General features: G+C 57.3%; 1 protein-coding gene across 1 annotated transcript in view; it reads left to right on the plus strand.

Moving 5' to 3' along the window:
* Positions 1-20,658, plus strand: part of QSOX1 (quiescin sulfhydryl oxidase 1) — a 34,119-nt gene extending 13,461 nt beyond the window's left edge. Inside the window, exons 3-12 of the mRNA XM_047704807.1 lie at positions 1,770-1,815; positions 2,369-2,471; positions 3,953-4,043; positions 6,225-6,370; positions 8,586-8,720; positions 10,774-10,903; positions 12,962-13,084; positions 13,857-14,004; positions 17,422-17,601; positions 19,739-20,658. Coding sequence (XP_047560763.1) covers positions 1,770-1,815; positions 2,369-2,471; positions 3,953-4,043; positions 6,225-6,370; positions 8,586-8,720; positions 10,774-10,903; positions 12,962-13,084; positions 13,857-14,004; positions 17,422-17,601; positions 19,739-20,499 — 1,863 coding nt within the window. The 3' untranslated portion in view covers positions 20,500-20,658. The remainder of the gene's footprint in view (positions 1-1,769; positions 1,816-2,368; positions 2,472-3,952; positions 4,044-6,224; positions 6,371-8,585; positions 8,721-10,773; positions 10,904-12,961; positions 13,085-13,856; positions 14,005-17,421; positions 17,602-19,738) is intronic.
* The last annotated feature ends 519 nt before the right edge of the window (positions 20,659-21,177 follow it).

Below are 21,177 nucleotides of genomic sequence, written 5' to 3' on the forward strand. Positions count from 1 at the left end.
GTGGCCGAAGAAAAGTGACCACGCTGCTGAAAATAACAGCTGTAGCGGCGCGGGTCCGCCCTGAATTCCCACCGTTTAGGGAACTTGTGAGCATTTTTACAAGTGTTAGGGTAACGTATAATCTCACTCAAAATTTGTTCAGTGAGTGCAAAGGATATTATTATAAATATACATGGCATATATCAGCGGATGGTTTCCACCCAGAATAAAAGTTTATATTGATGGTCTAAGAAAAGAGAATAAAACAGCAGGACTTAGGAGCCGGGTAAGGGCTGGGGGAACAGGATAAGGTTGCAGGTGGCAAGACATGGGAAGGTGGGCAGGTGACGTCCAGATTTTCGTGTTCTGCCTACAAATGACTAGAATAAATACATGCTAGCTGATCAGTGTTTCCTTTTTTTTTTTTTAAGATTATATTTATTTATTTGACAGAGATCACAAGTAGGCAGAGAGGCAGGCAGAGAGAGAGGAGGAAACAGGCTCCCTGCCCAGCAGAGAGCCCGACACGGGGGCTCGATCCCAGGACCCTGGGATCATGACCTGAGCTGAAAGCAGAGGCTTTAACCCACTGAGCCACCCAGGCGCCCCTGATCAGATTTTCCTAGCGTTTAGAAGGTGGAACAAGGGAAGGGGGTGATAATCACCCTGCAGGTAACATGTATTAATCCCCTACTGTATGCATGAACCACAAGCGCTGGAGACGTATCATCTTTGAGTCCTCACAGCAGTTCCTTGAGGTGATGGCGCCATCCTTGTCTTAAAAATGAGAAGGGATTGGCCAAGGTCATCCTGCAGGGGTATGGCAGAGCCAGGTCTGGTGCCCAGGTCTGGTAGACCCCGGGGCCTGCACTCAACCGCCAGCTTGGGAGAAGTCCGGACGGATGGCCATGCCGTTGCAGCAGAGGCCCGAGGAAGCTACAGGTGGCCCCAGAAGATCTCAGGAAGAGTCTTCTTCCCAGCCCGTAGGCTCTCTGCCAGACACTCAGGTGGCTGTCTGTCTGTCAGGACCACTAAGCTTGACTCCCTCCTGAGCCCGTGAGAGCACAGGCCAGAGCTCTAGCAGCAGTCTTGCCACTTAGGCAGAAGCCCAGATTCTGACAAGTTGTCTTTGTTCTCTCTGTCCTCTTGCCCAAGGAGGTGACAGACTGAGCCCGGAGTGTCCTGTAAATGGGAAAAGGGGACAAAGTGATGAGTTCAGTTGACCTGTCTGTAACTAGACTTGTGTCTGCAGGGGCTCAGGCCCACCCTTCAGCAGGACCTGACCTGGAGACCCCTCCCTTCATGGGGTGTCTGCCGAGCCAGGCTGCTAGTTCTCCATGGACAGATCCCAGCCGCTGGTGATGGTGGACAGATTGCCTCAGAGGGCAGCTGACACTTCTCGGGGGACATATGAAGTGACTTTGTTTCGTGAGTTAAGTCAGCCTTATCCACTCAGTCATGCAATGAGTATTTTCATTCATTCGTTTCAAGTCGGAGAGACTGTCCGCCACTCGTGGAGTGTGTAGGCTGCTCCTGTGTGTCCCGGGTGCGTCAGAGCCATGGGGGTGGGGATCAGATGCGCGGACAGTGGGGACAGGAATCAGCGTGCAGCTCCGATACCTCCCTGTTCTCCTTACAGACGAGGGAACTGAGGCTCAAAAAAGTTAAGTCATTTGCCCGAAGTCAGCCTCTTTAGTAAGCAGCAGGTCTCAGACACCGATCCCTCTGGCCCCCGTGTGGGAGTCTTAGCTCCGTGTGTTACTGACTCTTGCCCGTGTGTTTGCTTCCAGTTCTTTAAGGCCTTTTCCAAGAATGGCTCAGGATCAGCATTGCCAGGTGGGTGTCCTGGTTCCAGTTGTCAATATCTTCTTTTTCTTTCTGTTGGGTTCCTGCTGAGGTGAGGAGAGCCCAGCATGTTCCGTAGGGTGAACAGTTTCCTAAGTGGAAATGGAGTTTTGTGTTTTCCTGGGGCCTTCCCGGCCAGCCTGGACGATGCCTTCTGGAAAAGGGGGCTGAAGAAATCCTTCTGTTTTGCTCTATTCAGGGTCCTGGGAAGAGGGGAGGGTCGCCATGAACCCAGACTAACCCGTCATGTCAAAATGGGGCTGGCATCCAGAGGGACAGAGCAGACATCCTCCAGGGAAAAGCACTCACGGGCTCCAGGCCAAGGGGCTGCTTCCTGCCCTCTGAGGGATGGGTCTTCTCGTGTAACTTAGGGCCACAGAAGAAGACCCCACCGCACTGCTCTAATAGAGAAGGACTGACCCATGCTCTGTTTCTCTCAGAACTAGCCTGTGCCCCGGGCCCTTTGTTTCAGCAAAGCTGACAAGGCCATTGGGATTATTCCTCCCTCCTCATGCGCCCCTCCCCCATGTCCGTCTTCATCCAGTGGCTGGTGCTGATGTGGAGACGCTGCGGAAGAGGCTCATTGACGCCTTGGAGTCCCACAGTGACACGTGGCCCCCCGCCTGCCCCCCCCTGGAGCCTGCCAGGTATGCGGGGCTGGAGCAGGTGTGGTGCGGCGTGGGCCAGGATCGCAGGCCTGGGAGTGAGAGGGTAGCGGGGGCAGCTGCGTAGGGGATACAAAGGCCTTTGTCTCTGGGGCAGACCCTCTGTGGGCTAGAGCCCAGAGCCGCTCTGGAGCCGCTGGTAGGAGACTCCCTGTCACTGGAGGGCCTCCCTGCGGAGCCCTGGCTTTATGGGGCGGAAGGGTGCAAGGGAAGGAAGAGATGGGCGGGGGTTCTCCGGGCCATGCCTGCCTCTGCTTTTCACAGCCTGTGCTCAGGAACGTTTGTGGGGTGCAGCAGACTTCACAGGATCTTACCCAGAGGGGGCACTGACAGAGTGGACATGGGGACGAAGAAGGAAGGCTCAGAGGAAAAGGGAGCCCTGCCTATAAGAGGAAGTGGTCATCTTTCTGAGCGGTGGCTGTGACGGGGGGTGGGCCACGCTGCTGGTGGCCCGCATCTGCCTGCCAGGCAGGCTTCCAAGATTGCCTCTTCTAGAAGGAAGGGGCACGGCGCCTCGCTTCAGCTCTCCCACAGAGGGTAAACTGAGAGCACTAGGTCTCGCCCTCCTAGATGAGAACTTGAGACAGGATAGAGCCCGCCTCAGGGATTCCTGCCAAGAAGGAGCAAATCTGGGTACCAGCAGGCACTGCTGGAGGGAGCCCAGCCTCAGAGCACAGAAGATCCCAGGGCCTGAGGAGGCTCATGAAGCCGGCGCTGGGGCTCCAGGCCCCCCACATCGATTTACTCATGTTCTTGAAAGCAGTAGTCCTGCCGACAGACTATGCTGCTAGCGTCAGTTGGGGTTGAATCCAACCCGCAATTTTTTTTTTTTTTATCAGCTTGTCCAAGTGTCCCTCCTCCTAGAGGTCCCACAGAGACCCTGGGCCCAGTGTTAGTCTTGGTCTGGTTTGGGGCTGCCCTAGACCCCTTCTCTCCAGGAAACATTCCTGCCAGCCTGCCCTTACTTACATTTCCCAGTGACCGTGTCCATCTCTCTCTCTCTCATGCACACACATCCTTCATGGTGCGTTTTCAGTCCCACGGATCTCAGAAGCAGCAGGTCAGGAAGACCTGCCAACCTCATGGGTCCTAAACATTGTCTGTATTCACTCAGCCTTGCCCTTACCAGAACACAGAGACTGCTGGTCTCAAAGCCCCCCTCCCATCCTCCTCCTCCTCCTGCTCCTCCCCAGGCCACCTCATACTCACTCCAGATTCTTAAAAGAGACAACGTGGGGGGGGGGGGGAATCAACGATGTGGGCCAAATGGAGAAGCAGCTTGTGGGGAAGCAGAGGCAGCGTCCTCTGAGACTAAGGGTTTGGCTTGCTCCCCCTGGAGGGCTGGCGGGGGCGACTTCCATGGAGCCTCGAGTGGGAACAGGACGGGGATGTATGGCTGCCCCCATAGTTTTGTGACAGGCGTGCTGTCCCCAGCAGGTCACTGCCGCTCTTGTCTCTTGCAGGCTGGAGGAGATTGATGGATTCTTTGCGAGAAACAACAAAGATTATCTGGCCCTGATCTTTGAAAAGGAAGGCTCCTACCTGGGTAGAGAGGTGAGCTCCCCCCAGGGTCCTTGCAACCCCAAGGTGGATGTCAGCAGAGAGCCCAGTGAGTTCAGGGGCTGGGCTGTTCCTGTGAATTCTGGGGTCTTGGCCACGTGCACGTCTTAGCCCAGCACTGGCCTGACCCCTGCTGGAGGACCCAGGAAGTGTGGGAGCTGGGCCTTTCCGTGGGAAAACCTTTGTCTTTTTTATCTCTCTTGTCGACCGCGCCTCTGCAACACCCGCTGTTCACTGAGCACCGGACTAGAGTGGGGCACGCGTAGTCGCTAATCTTCACAATTAAGGTTAATGATCGGGTAACAGGTTGAAGGGCCCCGGGCCAGTGGATTGGTGGAGTGGGGCTTTGAACCAGGTCTGTGAGTGCCGAAAGCCTGGTGGTTTCCACACCGCTCCACCCCTGCGGAACTGGAGCCTGGGTGTGGGGAGGGGCGGTCAGAGCTCGTTCGGGGCCTCGGGAGGAAACAGTAACCGAACAGGCAGGTGTGAATTACTGCCCCATGGTGACCTGTCTGTCTGCCCCAAGCCCTGTTTCCCTGTCTGGAAAGCGTGATCGTTCCCTTTCCTCAGAGCACCTCTGGCATAGACGAGGCAGGTTAGGGGAAGGGCCTAGACTGGTAGCTGGCGCAGAGTAGGTGCTTTTTAAAGATCCGTTCCCCTGGCCTAACGCAGAGAGCTCTCCAGTCTGCCGCTGGCGCACAGACTTCTCTACACCCCTTGTGGGCTTTTCCCACACGCCGAGGGGGGACGGGCCAGGCCATGGGTGAAGTCCCAAGGCAATGCAGGGATGCAGAAGAGGCACGAGGTGGAGATGAAATTAAACACCACTGCTGGCTCCGAATGCTTTCCTCCTGAAATTCCTCAAGCATATCAGGGCGCTGCCGGCTGCCTCCAGGCCTCTGAGCCCTGAGAGGGGAAACAAAGGGCGATGGGGGGGGGCACGGAGCTTTGCTGAAGGACTTCCTGACCCTTCTGGGGTCCCAGTCCAGGCCTAATGACGAGGAAGTGATTAATAAATGTTCATTGGAAACAGATCTTCTTCCTACTGTCCTGCAGGGCCAGGTACCCTGTGTCCACGCAAATGGTGCTCAGAGATGGTTAGTGTGAGAAGCAGGAGGGCTCAGTAGTCAAGAGCCCAGACCGTGGAGCAAGTTTAACTGGGGTACATTGCCCAGTCCCGGCACTTCCTGCCTCTGTCCCCCGAGCACTTGATTTCACCGCTTAGCCTCTGTGTTCTCATTTGCAATAAACTTTTTAGTTTTTTGGGTTTTTTTTTTTAAAGATTTTTTACTTATTTATTTGACAGAGAGAAAGATCACAAGTAGGCAGAGAGGCAGGCAGAGAGAGTGGGGGAAGCAGGCTCCCTGCGAGCAGAGAGCCTGATGCGGGCTCGATCCCAGCACCCTGAGATCATGACCTGAGCCGAAGGCAGAGGCTTTAACCCACTGAGCCACCCGGGCGCCCCAAGACATTTTAGTTTTTTAATGAACACTTATATACCCCAGTTACTTAAACATGCCCCAGTCACTGTTACACATTTCATGAAATTAACCCCTTTGGTCCTTTTAACAGCCCTCTGAGGTTGGTATGTGTGTTATTATTCCAGTTTTGCAAGTAAAGAAATGGAGTCGGGGAGGTTTAGGCCAGTGGGGCCAGGATGCAAACGCAGGCAGCCCCCCGCTTGGTCTCCTAATAATAGTTCCCATCTCATAGCATTATTTTGAAGATTCAATGAAGCGATCCATAACAGTCATAATACCTTCTCAGTAAATGTTAGCTAACACGATTTTTCCCCTTATTTCTTTCTAAAAATAAAATCATGTCTAAGTATGCTTTTCTGATTTGGAATAGAGATAGAAAGCCTTGTAAATATAAGAATAAAAATGAAACCACATTTTATTATGCCTTCTACAAATTACTTTCATTAGAAAGAAAATTGCATTAGATTGGACTGCCCTTGGGAATTCAAGGCGCGTGGTGTGCACAGTTCCAAGGCCCCTGTCCTGGGTAGCAAGTGCCTCTTGTCGCCTGTGGGGTAGTTGTGGTTGGTGGCAGGAGACTGCCGGCACACTCGTCCACTCCCCAAAAGGCTTAGAGTCTGGATGGTGCCCGCCCAGGGTTCCCTCTGCCCAGTGGCTGGGCCCCCGCCCCCACCATGTCTGTCTGTTTCCACAGGTGACTCTGGACTTGTCCCAGCACCAAGGCATAGCAGTGCGCAGGGTCCTGAACACGGAGGGTGATGTGGTGAGCAAGTTCGGGGTCACTGACTTCCCATCTTGCTACTTGCTGTTTCGGAATGGCTCTGCCTCTCGGGTCCACGTGTGAGTGCTGTGTGTCCCTCCGTCCCCTCTCTCCTCTCCCCCTGCCCCCATCCCGCCTTCCCGCCTACAGAAGCCTGCCATGTTCTTCCTCCTACAGTTGCTCTGAGGAGCCCCCTTCTGCAGGAGAAGCAGCTGTGCATGGAGTGGGTGGGCAGTGCCAGGCACGCGGCCCCCCGGCCTCCAGCTCAGGAGTCCGGTCTCGGGCCCCTGGTGCACTCGCCACTGCTCCAGCGCCATCGCCCTGGCAGCCCTGGCTCTAGTCCCCATCCTCCACCGTTCACAGACTCCTTGGCAGGCTGCGGGCCTGGCACTCACTCAGATATGCCTGACCCTCCCTCCCTTTGGTTTTCTAATTGCAGAAAAGTTCATTAGGAGCTAGACAATAGCCAGTTGCAAAATGCCAAGAGAAAACAATCAGGCCGGCCTCAGCCCCTCTGTCAGGCTCCTGCTGCTGAATGGCCTGTGAAATGGCGCCAGATGGTGCCTCGGTGCCCTCCCTGGGCAGATGATTGATGTCGCCTGGCTCCTGCCGGCAGGACCTCGAGGGCCAGGGAGACCAAGACTTGCCTGAGGTGCCCAATGAGCTGCCCTGTGGGGCCGTTAGCGCCATCCCGGACGGAGGCCCGGCAGGGCGGCCCCTGGCCCTTGCCGGCCCCAGTGGCCAAACAGCACTGGGCCAGCCTCGTCAGGGAATTCCGCCGGGGGAGGGAAGCGTGCGGCAGCAGAGGGACAGGGAGGGACAGAAAGTGCCAGTCCTGGTGGGGAGAGGAGGCATTGTCTCCTCACTTGGAGCTGGTGGAGGGGAAAATTGTTTGTGACGACGCTGCTCCTGAGCCATCTGCTCGGCGATAAACATCGGGCCAGGACAGCGGTGTGGAAAGCGGTGCTTCCCGGTGCCAGCTCCCCCGGGGTGTCCCCTCATGTGGCTGCTGGTCTTCACACCCTCCCTCCAGGCGGCCGTGACCAGGAGGTGTCGCCTGCCCTGAGGACTCTCTGTCAGAAGAGAGAAAAATCAAAAGGATTGTACAAGGATTAGAGAATTTAGTGTTGTTGTTATAACTGCCTGTTTTTAAAAAATCAGGTATCAAACCCCCTTGATTTCCTTGGGGAGTAGGGCCACCTCTGGTACCCCAAAGCAAGCTCATGAGTGGGCAACCTCCTTTGGTCTCCGGCGGAGATAGTCAGACCCAGCCATCCTGTCCATGGGCAGAAGTAGCTCCGTCCCACAGCCCCTCCAGGGCAGGCTGAGGAATTCTCAGACCTGCCGCTTTTCCAGATGGGGCTTGGGCCTCAGACTGGTGTCAGAGAGCCTTTCCACAGTATGAGTGGTGGGTGGAAAGGCTAAAATGAGGCCTGGGCGCCTTGGTTTGACCTCACTGAGGATGAGATGTAACCAGATTCAAGTATTTCTTTTTTTTTTTTTTTTTTTTTGGAGATTTTATTTATTTGACAGAGACAGCAAGAGAGGGAACACAAGAAGGGGAGTGGGAGAGGGAGAAGCAGGCTCCCCGCTGAGCAGGGGGCCCGAGGTGGGGCTTGATCCCAAGACCCTGGGATCAAGACCCAAGCAGAAGGCAGATGCTTAACGACTGAGCCACCCAAATGCCCGAGATTCAAATATTTCTTTTTTTTTTTTAAGATTTTATTTATTTATTTGACAGACAGAGATTACAAGTAGGCAGAGAGACAGGCAGAGAGAGGAGGAAGCAGGCTCCCTGCAGAGCAGAGAGCCCGATGTGGGGCTCGATCCCAGGACTCTGAGATCATGAACCCCATGTGGGGCTTGATCGTAGGACTCCGAGATCATGACCTGAGCCGAACGCAGAGGCTTTAACCCACTGAGCCACCCAGATGCCCCTGGATTCAAATATTTCTTAATAAACATTTCTGTCAAGGGGCGCCTGGGTGGCGCAGTTGGTGAAGCATGAAGCTCTTGGTTTTGGCTCACGTCGTGATCTCCGGGTCATGGGATCAAGCCCCATGTCGGGCTCCACACTCAGCACAGAGTCTGCTGGAGATTCTCTCCTTCTCCCTCTGCCCCTCCTGCCTATGCTTGCTCGCGCTCTCTAAAATAAATAAATAAATCTTTAAAAAATAAATTAAAAAAATAAACATTTCTGTCAGCTGAGCCACCTGCCTCCTCTCCTGACATGATTTTGTCCTGGGGTCTCTTTCTCCATACCCACTGCCTCCCCTCTGGTTTCTTCCCTCACAGGCTTGCGGAATCCAGGTCCTTCTACACCACTTACCTGAAGAGGTTCTCCAGGACCCCCCGGGAGCCTGTCCCCACCAAGGCTGTGCCAACCACTGCTCACACAATAGCTCCCACTGTGTGGAAAGTCGCAGATCGGTAAGGCCACACCCCCTTGCCTCCCCAGAGCCTCACCTCTGATCACAGAGCCCCGGCCTCCATACCACACTCTGGTCCCTATCTTGAGCTTAGCACATGCCTTTCCAATCGCAGACCCCCTGAAGCCTGGCCTTGGCCTTTGGGCTCCCCTGGCTGCCGACCACACACAGAAGAGTCATAGTTGTTAGGATCAGCAGCAGTTACCCAGGGCCCAGCCCCGTGTCTGCTGACTGTGGGAGGTGCCAGACAGCACTTGCTTGTGTAAGTGATGGAGTGAACACTTTCCAATGCCCACATTCCTTAAACTTAACACGATTCAAGAGCAAGTGGGATCAGCTTGGAGGGATACCCTGTGGCCTTCTGACCAACTTCCCACCCGAGCAGCCATCTCTTCTGCAAATGTTTTTGAGTACCTGCTACCCACTAGGCACTGTAATTCAGACACACACAGATATGCAGTCCCTTCCCCCAGAGTTTACAGCCCCTTCCAGGAGGTCACTGACCTCTTCTGAATGCCTCTGGTGCCAGGGAGCTCACTACCTTCTGGGCTAGCCTGTGTCTTTGTGCATAGACATAACCATGAGGAAGCTGCTTTTCTCTCCCAAGCCCCTTGGCTCTGCTCTTACAGCAGAATTCCTGCTGGTTGGGTAGGAGATGGGGCTCTAAGCCTCTTAAGCTGGCACCGGCGGTATGCCAAGGAGAAATGGCTGACCGGGAGCTCAGAGCCGCATCAGGAAGGTGGCCTCCACGAGGAGACGGTACAAGAGAACTGAGGGAGGGGTCATCTGATTTCCAGAGGGTTTTGCATCCCAACATGAAGGACTTGCAGGGTAGGAAGTGAGAGTTTTAGTAAATTGGGTAAGAAGGAAACAGAGACCTAGACGTGGGAACTGTCATCATGGTCATTCACATTATGACGATTCCCATCGTTCGAATTATGACAGCTGACACTTACGGGCCTCAGGTGCCAAACTCCGTGCTGGGCACCTTCCATACATTATCCCATAAGTCAGGGGCCACGTCTTGAGGCAGACCGCAAGAATGGAGAGGTACCCAGACCCAGGACACCACGGTGGGGGCTAGAGAGGGTCCTTTGCCCTGAGGATAGAGCATAGGGGTTTACAGTGCTGACCCCTTGAGTGACCCTGCTGGCTCCCTGCAGCGTTAGGAGGTAGGTGTGGCTGGAGTAACCAGTTCACTTTACAGGTGGGGTCGCTGAGGCCCAGAAGGGTGGACTGAGTTGCCTCCCAGAACTGAGGCCAGAATCCAGGCCTCAGGAGACAGGGATAGAGAAGCAGCCACCGTGCCGAGCCCTTTCCTACAGAAGCTCGAGCCCAGACCCCGAGCCAGCAGGATGGGTGCGGGGTGAGGCAGCCAGCTTGGAGCCTGCAGCCTTTCCCCCGGGGCTGGGATGGCCCAAGAGGTGTGACCGGGAGCCTCACCCGCTCCCCAAGGCCTGGCAGCTGCGAGGACATCGGCCCCCAAATAAAAACACACCAGTTGCCCTCCTAACCCTCAGCCCCCACCATGCCCTGCCTCGGAGGGCAGCCGGAGCCTTGGTCTTTCAAAGAGGGCCCAGCTTTCCAGAGCCACATTGTCTGGGCGTACCCATTGTTCTGTCTGTCCCTAGGGGTCTTTGTTCAGAACAGGGAGCAAAACTCAGCCTTCCCGCAGCCGCCTGATTAAAAGCACCTTCAGTGAGTCCCAGGAGGGGCCGGCCCTGAGCCTGTGGAGGAGACCCCTACTTCGTGCCAGGAGCTGCTGAGTGGCTTGTGTTTCTGCTCTTATTTATTCCTCTCAGCAGCCTTCCCGTGAGCAATTTATTATTTCTCTGTTATAGTAAATGAGGAACTCTGGCTAGAGAGATTAAGTAATATACTCAAGGTCACAGAGCTGGTTAGTGGCAGAGCCCAGTGCTAACTTACAGGACTCTGTGACCATCGGCAGTGGCCCTCCCCTTCCCTCCCTGTAGCCCTGGGTGCTCATCCCCAGCCCCCAGCCTGTGGTTAACACCCCCCTCTCTCTCTCTCTCCACCGCCTTCTGGGTCCTCAGCTCCAAGATCTACATGGCTGACCTGGAATCTGCGCTGCACTACATCCTGCGGGTGGAAGTGGGCAAGTTCTCTGTGCTGGAGGGGCAGCGCCTGGTGGCCCTTAAAAAGTTCGTGGCCGTGCTGGCCCAGGTGAGCAGGGCCCCAGCCTCCCTTGTCTGTACCTCCCTTGGGAGCTCCTGATCTGGCTGGACACCTGGACCCACAGCGGTCCCGGTCCACCGAGGCCTGCTGCCCCAGGCTGCTGGCTGGGTAGGGCAGGGCCGGATGCCCTGGGATGTTCCCCGCGGATTCTGCCTGGGTCCCCCACTACAGTCGGAGCATGGAGTGAGGCCGTGGTCACTGGGGAAGCGGGACCCGCGGATGCCACAGGGAAGGAAAGAAGGCTTTTCTGCATCTCCTCTCTTCCTTCCCAGTCCGTGGTCATAGTGTGACCGGCTCCTTGGCCACCCCTTCCTGGTGGTTTCCAGCCGACATGGCTACTCTCTGAAGTGTATCTCCTGCCTGTCGGGGATCTGCTGTGTGTCAGGCATTTAATCCTCTTGCCTTTGCACAATGGCAAGTGTTAGTCCCATTTCAGAGCCCCAGGGTATTCAGGGGACTTGCCTCATGCCTCCCAGTGAGGAGGTGTCGGGAGGACCTGGGCTGAGATCTCTGGCCCCAGAGCCTGTGGTCCTTTCTTTGCCACACAGCTTGCTCAGCTCCCTGAAGGTGAAATGCAGGCCCCCTTCCTTCCGCACCTGTCTCCTCCTCCCTCCCCACATCCTTCCGTCTGCTTCCAGATCCCTGGCCAGTGCTGCCCTACTTAGAACCCCAGGCTCCGGGCTGTGGAGGACCGCTGAGTCAGATGTGGGCTCCGGTCCCCTTTGCAGGCTGGCTGCTGACACAGCCACCCTCCGTCCCCGGGTGCCAGGTCTGCGGGCAGCTGGGGCTACCTCTGGGGGTGATCTGTGCCTCCCCAGCAGGAACTGCCTGCCAGCCTCACCCCTGTCCTGGCCTTCAGGCCCATCTGGCTCGTCTGTGTGGTGCTGGTACAGCCTGAGTCCAGAGCCTTTGGTCCCTCCCCCAGTTCCCTGCTCTCTCCTAGAAGCAGCTGGAATGACTGGCCACTGGGTGGCGTGCGGTCACCAGCGTTTCCTGCTCGAGGCAGATGGTGACTCCCTGAAGTCTAGAGCCCTTAATTCATCCTTCCTCCTGACACCAGGGCCTGAGGAGGAGGAAGGGTCCAAGTCAGGATGATGGGCGAAGGTCAGTGAGAAACGCTGACTTGAAGCTGTAAATTCATGTTGAGAGCCCAGAGGCCGGAGCGGGAGCGTGTCAGAGACCAGATTCTTCTGGCCCCTTCTCCCTCAGGACCAGTGGCCAGCCCTGGAGGTTTGATGGGAATCTGTAATGGCTTTCTCAGGGGACCGGATCCACTGGCAGGTTTTTCTGTTTCATGATCATTCTTTGCTCTTTTTCCTCCACAAGTTTCTCGGTGTCTTTGTCCTCCTGACCTGTGTCTTGGTGGTTTTATCTGACCCGCTCTGCTGGTGTCCCTCCCTTCTCCTGCCCCCTCCCCCCGCCTGTGGGTGTGTGTTGTGTGTGTGTGTGCACGCGCACGCACGCACATCTGTCCTCCTCCCTGGAGTCCTTGTGGTTTTAAAGTGCTGATACTAATCAGATTTCAGTTGACTTATTGTCAGAGTAGCTTTTCATGTTCCTCGGAGACTCTTGGGAGTTACCAGCAAGGTCTGGACCTTGGCTATAAGCCCCCGGGCCGCCTTGTCCCCACCAGCGGCCCATGGAATACAGATGAAAGGCTGTTGGCCAGCCTCGCCCGGCAGGCAGTCAGCTGGTCTGTCAGAAGATCGCCCACAGAGAGGACCCCGTGGCCCAGGTTCCCAGGTGCTCAGCCTTCCTCCCAGGGGCAGTGTGGGGTCAGGGTCAGCCTTGAGAGGGAGGCCTGAGGGCTGAGCCTCCCTTAGAGCTCTGTCCTCTCCCCACCCCTTCCCCCACCTTGCCAGGTGCCCCAGAGCAAAGGTAACGAAGAACTGCATTTGTATCTGAGGAAGAATGTTTCCCTGGTGGCTTAGGAGCATTTCAGGAAACTGCCCCTCCTCACCTCTGTGGAACCCCCTCCCCTCTGTGGGACTGTGGAGCTCTGGGAATTGCTTTTCCCACCCCAGCTTCTCCTTATGCCTCCCACAGCACTTCCCCGGCCAGCCCTTAGTCCAGAACTTCCTGCATTCCATAAATGACTGGCTGAAGAGGCAGCAGAGAAGGAAAATTCCCTATGGTTTCTTTAAAGCTGCCCTGGACAACAGGAAGGAGGTGAGTCTGGGGGCAACTGAAGACCTCCCTGTCCTCAGTGACTGTGGGGATAGAAGGGGTTAACCCTGTAGCCTCTGCCCTCCACCCACTTGCATTCCGGAAGAAGTCCAGGATCTCGGTTGGGCCCTTCCAGCAATAATGAATAAACCACTACTTACTGAGCCGTCTGCGTGCACATCTCATCTCATCTTCCCAGCATGGGCGGAAGGTAGCTCTTATCCCCATTTAGCAGATGGAGAAGCTGAGGTTAAGAGAGGTTAAGTAATTCTCTAAGATCATCAGGCCAGTAGGTGGTTGGGCCGGGATTTAAGACTGAGTGTGAGCAAGTTTGTCGCTGGTGCTGCCAGCAGGCACATCGGGCCCCTCACAAGGCCCATCTGGCCCTCTCCAGGGGCACCTGTCCGGGCTCCTGTGCGTCCGCTCTGTGCAGAGCTGGCCCAGTGCAGCCAGCAGAGACACCCAGCTGTACAAGTATGTTGGATGCCAAAGCTCGAAGGGACCTCAGAGGCCAAACCCCTCATTTTACAGATGGGGAAGTTGAGGCTAGAATAGGGATGTGACTCTGTGTCACAGCTTTTCAAATCTGCTGCTCCTTTGATGGGCATAGCCAGTGGAAGGGAGATGCCACCTTCCTGGTGGTGAACTGGAGAGGGACTTCATTCGTCTCAGGGCTGTGCTGACTTTTGAGTCTCCTGGAAGCTTCTTTCCTCTCGCCGTCCATCCCATTCTCTTTCTTCCCCATGTACGCTCTCGTGCACGTGTGTGTTCTCAGGGCACTGTGATTGCCGAGAAGGTGAACTGGGTTGGCTGCCAGGGGAGTGAGCCACATTTCCGGGGCTTTCCCTGTTCTCTGTGGATCCTCTTCCATTTCCTGACGGTGCAAGCAGCTCGGCACAATTTCGACCACTCACAGGAGACAGGTGAGCCCAAGGCCTGTGCCCCCGGCCCAGCCCTCCACAGGCTTCGTGTCGCAGGCCCAGAGGTAGCTGATTCTGCATTTGCAGCTGGCCACGTGCACTCAGCCCAGAACCGGGACGGGGAGGACCTGGAGTGGCCACGCATTCCTGTCCCCAGCCCCAGGGTGGTGCCCTGTGCGAGCTCGGGGGTGTAAGATTCTTTCTGGCTTTCTTGGAGCCATAAGCTTGCTTTGTTTATAGAACTTTGTGATAAATTTGTGGTTCTATTTCGTATACTCCTATAAAACTAGGAATTTTGTCTGTTTCAGTCTACATGGCTGATACTACATACTTTGAACAATTTTATTGTTTCCCACGGAAAAATCTTTTTTAGAGAGGGAGTTTGCAAGCTGGGGAGGGGGAGGGTCAGAGGAGAGGGAGAGAGAGAACCTTAAGCAGACGGAGCCAATGGGGTCTCTGTCTCACAACCCTGAGATCATGACCTGAGATGAAATCAAGCTGGACACTTAACCAACTGAGCCACCCAAGCGCCCCTGAAAAATCATTTTCTAAGGAAGGCTGGGGAAACACATTGCCCCTTGTGCCCTATTCCCTCCTCAAACCATGTGGCTGCCCTCCGCCGCTCACTCTGCCTCATACCTTTACCTCACGACCAAAGGGCAGGTGTCTAGCTCAGTCCCCACTGACTGAGGGTTAGATCACCAGGGTCAGCCTGGAGGAGGCGTCGGTGGGCCGGAAAGCGCCCCGCTCTCTGGGGGCAAGGGGCAGGGGGCAGAGAGCTGCTGTGCAGCGGGCCAAGGCTCTCAGCCAGGGAGGGGGCGTGCAGGGAGAGGGAAGAAGGCTTCGTGCAGTGAGGAGGGGCGGCGGCGGGGGGGTGAGCTGGACCGGATGGAGGAGCAGGAGCTGAGCCAGGGAGGAGGGAGGAGAGCGTCCCAGTAGAGGCAGAGGGGATTAGAGGACCAGTCCGTCCGTCAGCCCTGGGATTGGGTCTGGTGGTATACAAGCCAGGAAGTCCTTGCCTCAGGGGATGGCATTGCAGGGGCCGGAGACAGGCAGTAACCTTACAGGGACCTCATCTAGGTAGGGTGATGAGTGTCCTGAAGAAGACACACTAGGGGGCGTGGAGGAGGGACGAAGAAGGGGGGCCTCGTGGCTCCGGGAGGCTTCCCTGAGGAGGTGGCCCTGCGCAGACCCCGGGCTGGGAAGAGAGGTTTCCAGGCTGCCCCGACGAAGTGCTACACACGGGGGTGCTTCCCCAAGAGAAACTTATTTTCTCCAGTTCCTGAGGCTGGCGGTTCAGTGTCAGGAGGGTCGGTGTCTGCCAGGACCTTTCCTTGGCTTGTAGACGGCCATCTTCTCCCTGAGCGTTCGTGTGGTCTTCACTGGGTGTGTGCGTGTCCAGATTGCCTGTTCTTATGACACCGGTCCTGTGGCTTAGAGCCCACCCTCGTGATCTCATTTGACCTTCAGTGTTTCTTTAGACTCTTTGTCCAAATACAGTCACTTTCTGACGTGCGTGACGTGTGAGTGCGGGTGGACGCGGTATGGCCTGTGACACAGGCCAGGGAGTAACAGGTACCAAGAACAAATCTGATGGGTTCGCAGCCCCAGAGGAGGCCAGTGGCAGAGCCCAGTGTGGGGAAGGTTGGGGGGGGGGCGGTGCAGGCCTGGTGCTCTCAGAGGGGGTGGGTTGGGATTTCCTGGTCAGCGCTATGAGATGCCTCTGGACGGGTGCTTAGAGAGACCACTGGGTGGAGGGTGGGCTGTCCCCGGCAGGGGTGGAACGCGCCTGGGAGAGGCGGTAGCAGCCCAGGCCAGAGCGTAGGTGGTGTGTAGAGGAAGTGGTCAGATTTGGGAGTGTTTGAAAGTGGTGCTGAGTGGAGCTGTGGCCAACTGGACAGAGAGCATATGCAGGAGCCAGGACCCAGCATGGACCCCAGAGCCGTTGGGCCTGAGCAGCTGGTGGACAATGGTTCTATGAGTCGAGAGATGGGAGGGTGTAGACAGTGGGGGACTCCGTGGTCTGTGCCCACTAGCTGTGTGAACAGAGTCATAGACGGGTGAGTCCGGGGCTCAGGGGAGAGATCCCAACCTTGTGGGCAGTAGCATGGGGGGTGATAGGTAAAGCCTCGGGACCGGGTGGGCAGCGGATGGCGCGGAGGCCTGGGCTCTGCGGTGTGCAGCCTCTGGGCCCCTGCCGAGGAGCAGGAGCCAGCGAAGGGGACGGGGAAGGAGGGTGTCGGAAGGAGGAGGGTGTAGGCCCGACGGGAGCCGCAGTCCTGCAGTGGGGTGGGGAGGGGGGTGGTGGCTGCCAGGCCCGGAGCTCTCTGGCAGGCGTGGTTGTGTTGGGGCAGCAGCGAGAAGGGCCTGGCTAGATGGGGTGAAGAGAGACTAAGAGGCCAGGAATTGGAGATAACGGGGCTGGCACTGGGGTCAGAGAAGGGATATCTTTATTGCAGTTGTCTTTACTGGTCCAATTAAGGGAGAAATCAATGACGTGCCAACAAAAGAATATATATGTACAGGGGTGAAGGGGTGAGGTTCCAGAGCACAGGGTGGGGTGGGGGAGACAGCTGTGGGGCCGTGGCAGCTGGGCCGGGAGAAGGCAGCACTGAGGAGGCCCGGGAGGTGGGAGGTGAGGCCTGGCCTTCGGGGCCGCTCACGTCACCAGGAATGATGGCGTGGGGAGTGGTCGTGAGCGGGACACAGAGCGGGGTGTGGGAGTCCCAGAGAATGGAGGGGTGGGACTGTGAGTTCGGTTTTGAGGGGCTAGGGTCCTGCAACAGGACAGCCGGACAGCAGCCCACAACAGGGAGGGGCCTGCTGCCGCCCCAGGCCTGACGAATGAGGCGTGTGGAAGACAAAACGGTTTAAGAGACACATGTTTCGGGGAGCCCAGGGTCAGAGCAAGGAGGTGAGGGGAGTATTCAAAGGTGCGTGCTGATGCCAAGCTGGGGGCCCCGTGGGAGGGAGTGGGAGGCAAGGGGAGATGGAAACCAAGCAGGAGATGTGCCGCCGGATCCAGGGGGCCCCTGAGGCAGTGCCTGAAGGAACAGGAAGCCTAAAGTGGGCCGGGCGCAGGAGGGGTGCGGGGGCGGGTGCTGGGCCGTGTGGCCCCTGCCTGCCTCTCCAGACGGGTCTCCAAGAGCCTCAGTGTCCTTCTGGTGAGTTTGGGTTTTATCCTGAGTGTCAGTTGGTGACAGGGACCAGGATGAGTGGCAGAGAAAGGAAACTGGGATTTAGGACTTTAGGAGGTGACGGGGTCAACTCTAAAGTGGCCCCTGGAAGGCGGCCGGGTGTGCAAGGAGACCGCAAGCCTTTCCTCAGAAGGTAGGCCTGCGGCAGGCGCAGTGGTGGGGCTGGCGGGCACAGGCGGCCCATGAGGCCCCCGTGACAGGCACGGCCCTCTCCTGCCCGCAGCCAAGGCCCAGGAGGTCCTCCAGGCCATCCGCAGCTACGTGCGTTTCTTCTTCGGCTGCCGAGACTGCGCCAACCACTTCGAGCAGATGGCAGCCGACTCCATGCACCGGGTGGAGAGTCTGAACAGCGCCGTGCTCTGGCTCTGGTCCAGCCACAACAAGGTCAACAATCGCCTCGCCGGTAAGGAAGGGCCCCCTCCAAGGCCAGAGTTACCCACAGAGGGAGAGGGAGGTAGGGGGGTTTGGGGACCTGGACCAGAGGTAGGAGGCGGGACACTCATTGCCCCTGAGGTAACACCCCGTGTTTCACTGTGCACAGAGCCCTTCCGCATGCTCTGCCTGTCCTGCTGAGGTAGGGCAGTGTCTTGGACCCATTTTCCAGGTGAGGAAGCTGAGGCTTTGATACTCTAGGACTGTGGTCTTCCAACGCCGCTGCTCCCTTGTTCCCCTGTACCAGGGCCCCTTTTCTGGAACTCTTGGGGTCCCTCTCTTACCTCCCCTGTTCTTCCTCTGCCTGTTGTCTCCTTCCTTACTCACACCAACAGGGAGGAGAGAGATGGGCTTTTCCACCCACTAGAAAGGGTCTAGCAATGAAATGTGCTGGAAAGGAAAGACCACGTCCTTCCTAGGAAAAATGGACCGATTCCCTTAGGGGGAGGCCTTGTTTTCTGAGGGTCCCCACTTCCGGTGTTTTCTGTTCCCCAGGCACAGGAGTCTGATGTGTCCAACAGGCAGAAGCATCAGACTCCAGAGTGATCAGAAGCGAGGGGGGAGGGGGCCATCTGTAGGCGGGAGCCCAGGCTTATCTGTGGGGAGAGGGGAGAGCATGTGGACGACTGACCCCCTCCCGCCCAGCCCAGCCTTGGGAGGTTAAAGGAGCTGAATGGAGCAGGTGGCAGTTTAGGCTGCTGTCTCCTGGGGCCTCCTGGCGGGCTTTGAAAGGAAGATAGGAGCCTGTCTCTCCTCTCACCCCTTCCCTCCCTGCCAACCCCCACCGCCACATGCTCCCTTTGACCCTCCAGCCTCATGACCTCAGCAGGCTCCCTGCTTCCCTGGGGACCCAGATGCTGCTGGAGGCTCGATCTGGGGCTTCTCCTGGAGGGGCCCAAAAGAAGCCAGAACCCTGACCTCTGCAGTGGGGTCTTTCCAGATCAAACTAGGAAGAGGGCTCACTTGGCAAGGCTGGTCACTACTGCTTCTCATTATACCCTTGGAATCCACTCGATGTCCCCACCCCAAAATAACCATTCGGACTTTGACTTCACTTGCCACTGCTTCATTCTGGCCAGCACCTTTTTCTGCCCTTGTGAAATCCTGTAGGAGAGGTGCCTCCTCCAAGAGATCTGGGCTGGTGGATGTGCCCGGGTGACCCTGGGCGAGGAGCTAGTGGCAGGCTCCGCTGGAGACTCTGCCTGCTCTATCAGCCATCAGAGTAACTTCCTGACTCTCCCAAGTGCCCTCCTCCCCACCCAGGCCCCCCAGGTGCCCCTATGCTCCCCCTTGGAAGTCCCTCTCACCACCCCCAGCAGGAAATCCCACTGACTCCTACCCCCCAGGGCTGCTGTGGCATAAAGGAGAACACCTGTGGAATGACCATGTGCCACAACCTCTTGTTTTAAAACATTTTCCGGGGCACCTGGGGGGCTCAGTCGGTTAAGCATCTGCCTTCAACTCGGGTCATGATCTCAGGGTGGTCCGGGAATCAAGTCCGGTGTCTGGCTTCCTCCTGCTCAGCGGGGAGTCTGCTTCTCCCTCTGCAGCTCCCCGTTCTTGTGCTCGCTCACTCTCTCTGTGAAGTAAATAAAATCTTCAAAACACACACACACACACACACACATTTTCCCCTTAGTTACAAAAGTAAGGAAGTGGCAGCAGGGAGCCGCTGTCCATCCCTAGGAGGCAGGCTGTGGTGGCTGCGGGGTAGGAGTCCTCCGTGGCCAGAGCGGCCCCAGCACTGCTGTTGGGCTCCACGGGCCCTAGGCTAGGTTTTTTGTTTTTGTTTTTTAAAGATTTTATTTGTTTATTTGACAGAGATCACAAGTAGGCAGAGAGGCAGGCAGAGAGAGAGGAGGAAGCAGGCTCCCTCCCAGGACCCTGAGATCATGACCTGAGCCGAAGGCAGAGGCTTAACCCACTGAGCCACCCAGGCGCCCCTCTGGGCTAGGTTTTACAGGGCTTCCCGCCCACATGTCATTTCCAAGGGCAGTGGGGAGCCCTTCTAGCAGATGAGAAAGCGAGCGTTCTGAGGGAGGAATGGGGTCTGGGCTCCGAGGTGGGCCGAGGGCTCACCGCCCCTCCATGTGTGTTTCCCTCCCCAGGGGCCGCCAGTGAGGACCCCCACTTCCCCAAGGTGCAGTGGCCGCCCCGTGAGCTCTGTGCTGCCTGCCACAATGAACTCCGGGGTACGGCTGTGTGGGACCTGAACAATACTCTGCGATTTCTCAAGACCCACTTCTCGCCCAGCAATGTGGTCCTGGACACGCATTCCTCTCGGCCGGGCCCCCGGATGGCTGCCCAGAGGATGGCAGCCAGAAATGTCACTCTGAGTCCTGCGAAGGCGGCGATGGTGGCGGGCCCGGGGACAGAGTCCCTCGGAACCGCTGTTCCTGGCATTGCCGTGGAGAGACTCGGGGCGAGTCAGCCCCAGGATGTGCTCATTGGCTTCGGGGCCACCGCGGCCGAGCCAGAGCAGGGGTCCCCCGAGCACGTAGCGAAGCTTCAGAGGGATGAGGCGGAGCAGCCCGAGGGGCGGCAGCACGTGAGCAGGCGAGACACGGGAGCCACGCTGCTGGCGGAGTTCCTGGCCGAGAAGAGCCAACCCAGAGCCCCTTTGGAGCTGCGGCGAGTGGGCCGCAGCTCCAAGCAGCTGGCCAGCATCCCCGAGGGGGAGCCAGAGGCGGGGCCCATGCGGGGCCAGGGCCAGTGGCTGCAGGTGCTGGAGGGGAACTTTTCCCACCTGGACATCAGCCTCTGTGTGGGGCTCTACTCCCTGTCCTTCATGGGCCTCCTGGCCGTCTACACCTACTTCCGGGCCAGGATGAGGGCGCTGAAGGGCCATGTTGGCCACCCCGCAGCCTGAACCATTCAACTTGGGGAAGGGGCAGGGCCGGGAGCCGCCACTTGTGGTGCTCTCCCAGCCCCCTGCCCCTCTCCCCTCTCCCCGTGTTCCTTGTCCAGGGAAATCCAGAGAAACCAGTTGCTCCAGTGGACCTCCTTGGGCCTTCTGGGAAGGAATGTTCCATAGACATGAAGGCATGCGTAGGGCTTGTGTTCATCTGACAGTGCAGGGGAGGCAGCGTTGGGCAGAGGGGTTGGGAGGCTCAGCACCAAATTCCTCTCTTTTACCTTATTTGAAGTCCCTCCTTGCTCTCGCTGAAGCTTCCGTGTCTCCACTTGGTCTTGGCCCTAAAAACTGGGGCAAGCCAAGGCCAAAGATCCCCGGGTTCCCCTTCCAGAGGAGAGTTCCCAGCCTAGTGGGCTAGAGCCGAACTCCTCACTGTATTCCCGAGCTCCATCCATCCCGCTCCCTTCCGGATGCAAAGAAGCCTTTGTGCCAGAGAAGGAAGGACTGTCTCTGGCCCTCTGTGGCCTGTGTGTCCTTCAGCCCCTCGAATCTCCAGGGTGGGGCTTGCTTCTGGGTGCGGGAGGGGATGGTCTGGAAGCTTCTGAGAGTCCTGCTGGTCTCCCAGGTGAGGCTTGGGTTCAGGGTTGGAGGGAGGAGAGCTTCTGGCTCCTTCCCCAGACCTCTGCTGCTGGC

Source organism: Lutra lutra, chromosome 15, assembly GCF_902655055.1.
Source record: "Lutra lutra chromosome 15, mLutLut1.2, whole genome shotgun sequence".
Lineage (NCBI taxonomy): Eukaryota > Metazoa > Chordata > Mammalia > Carnivora > Mustelidae > Lutra > Lutra lutra.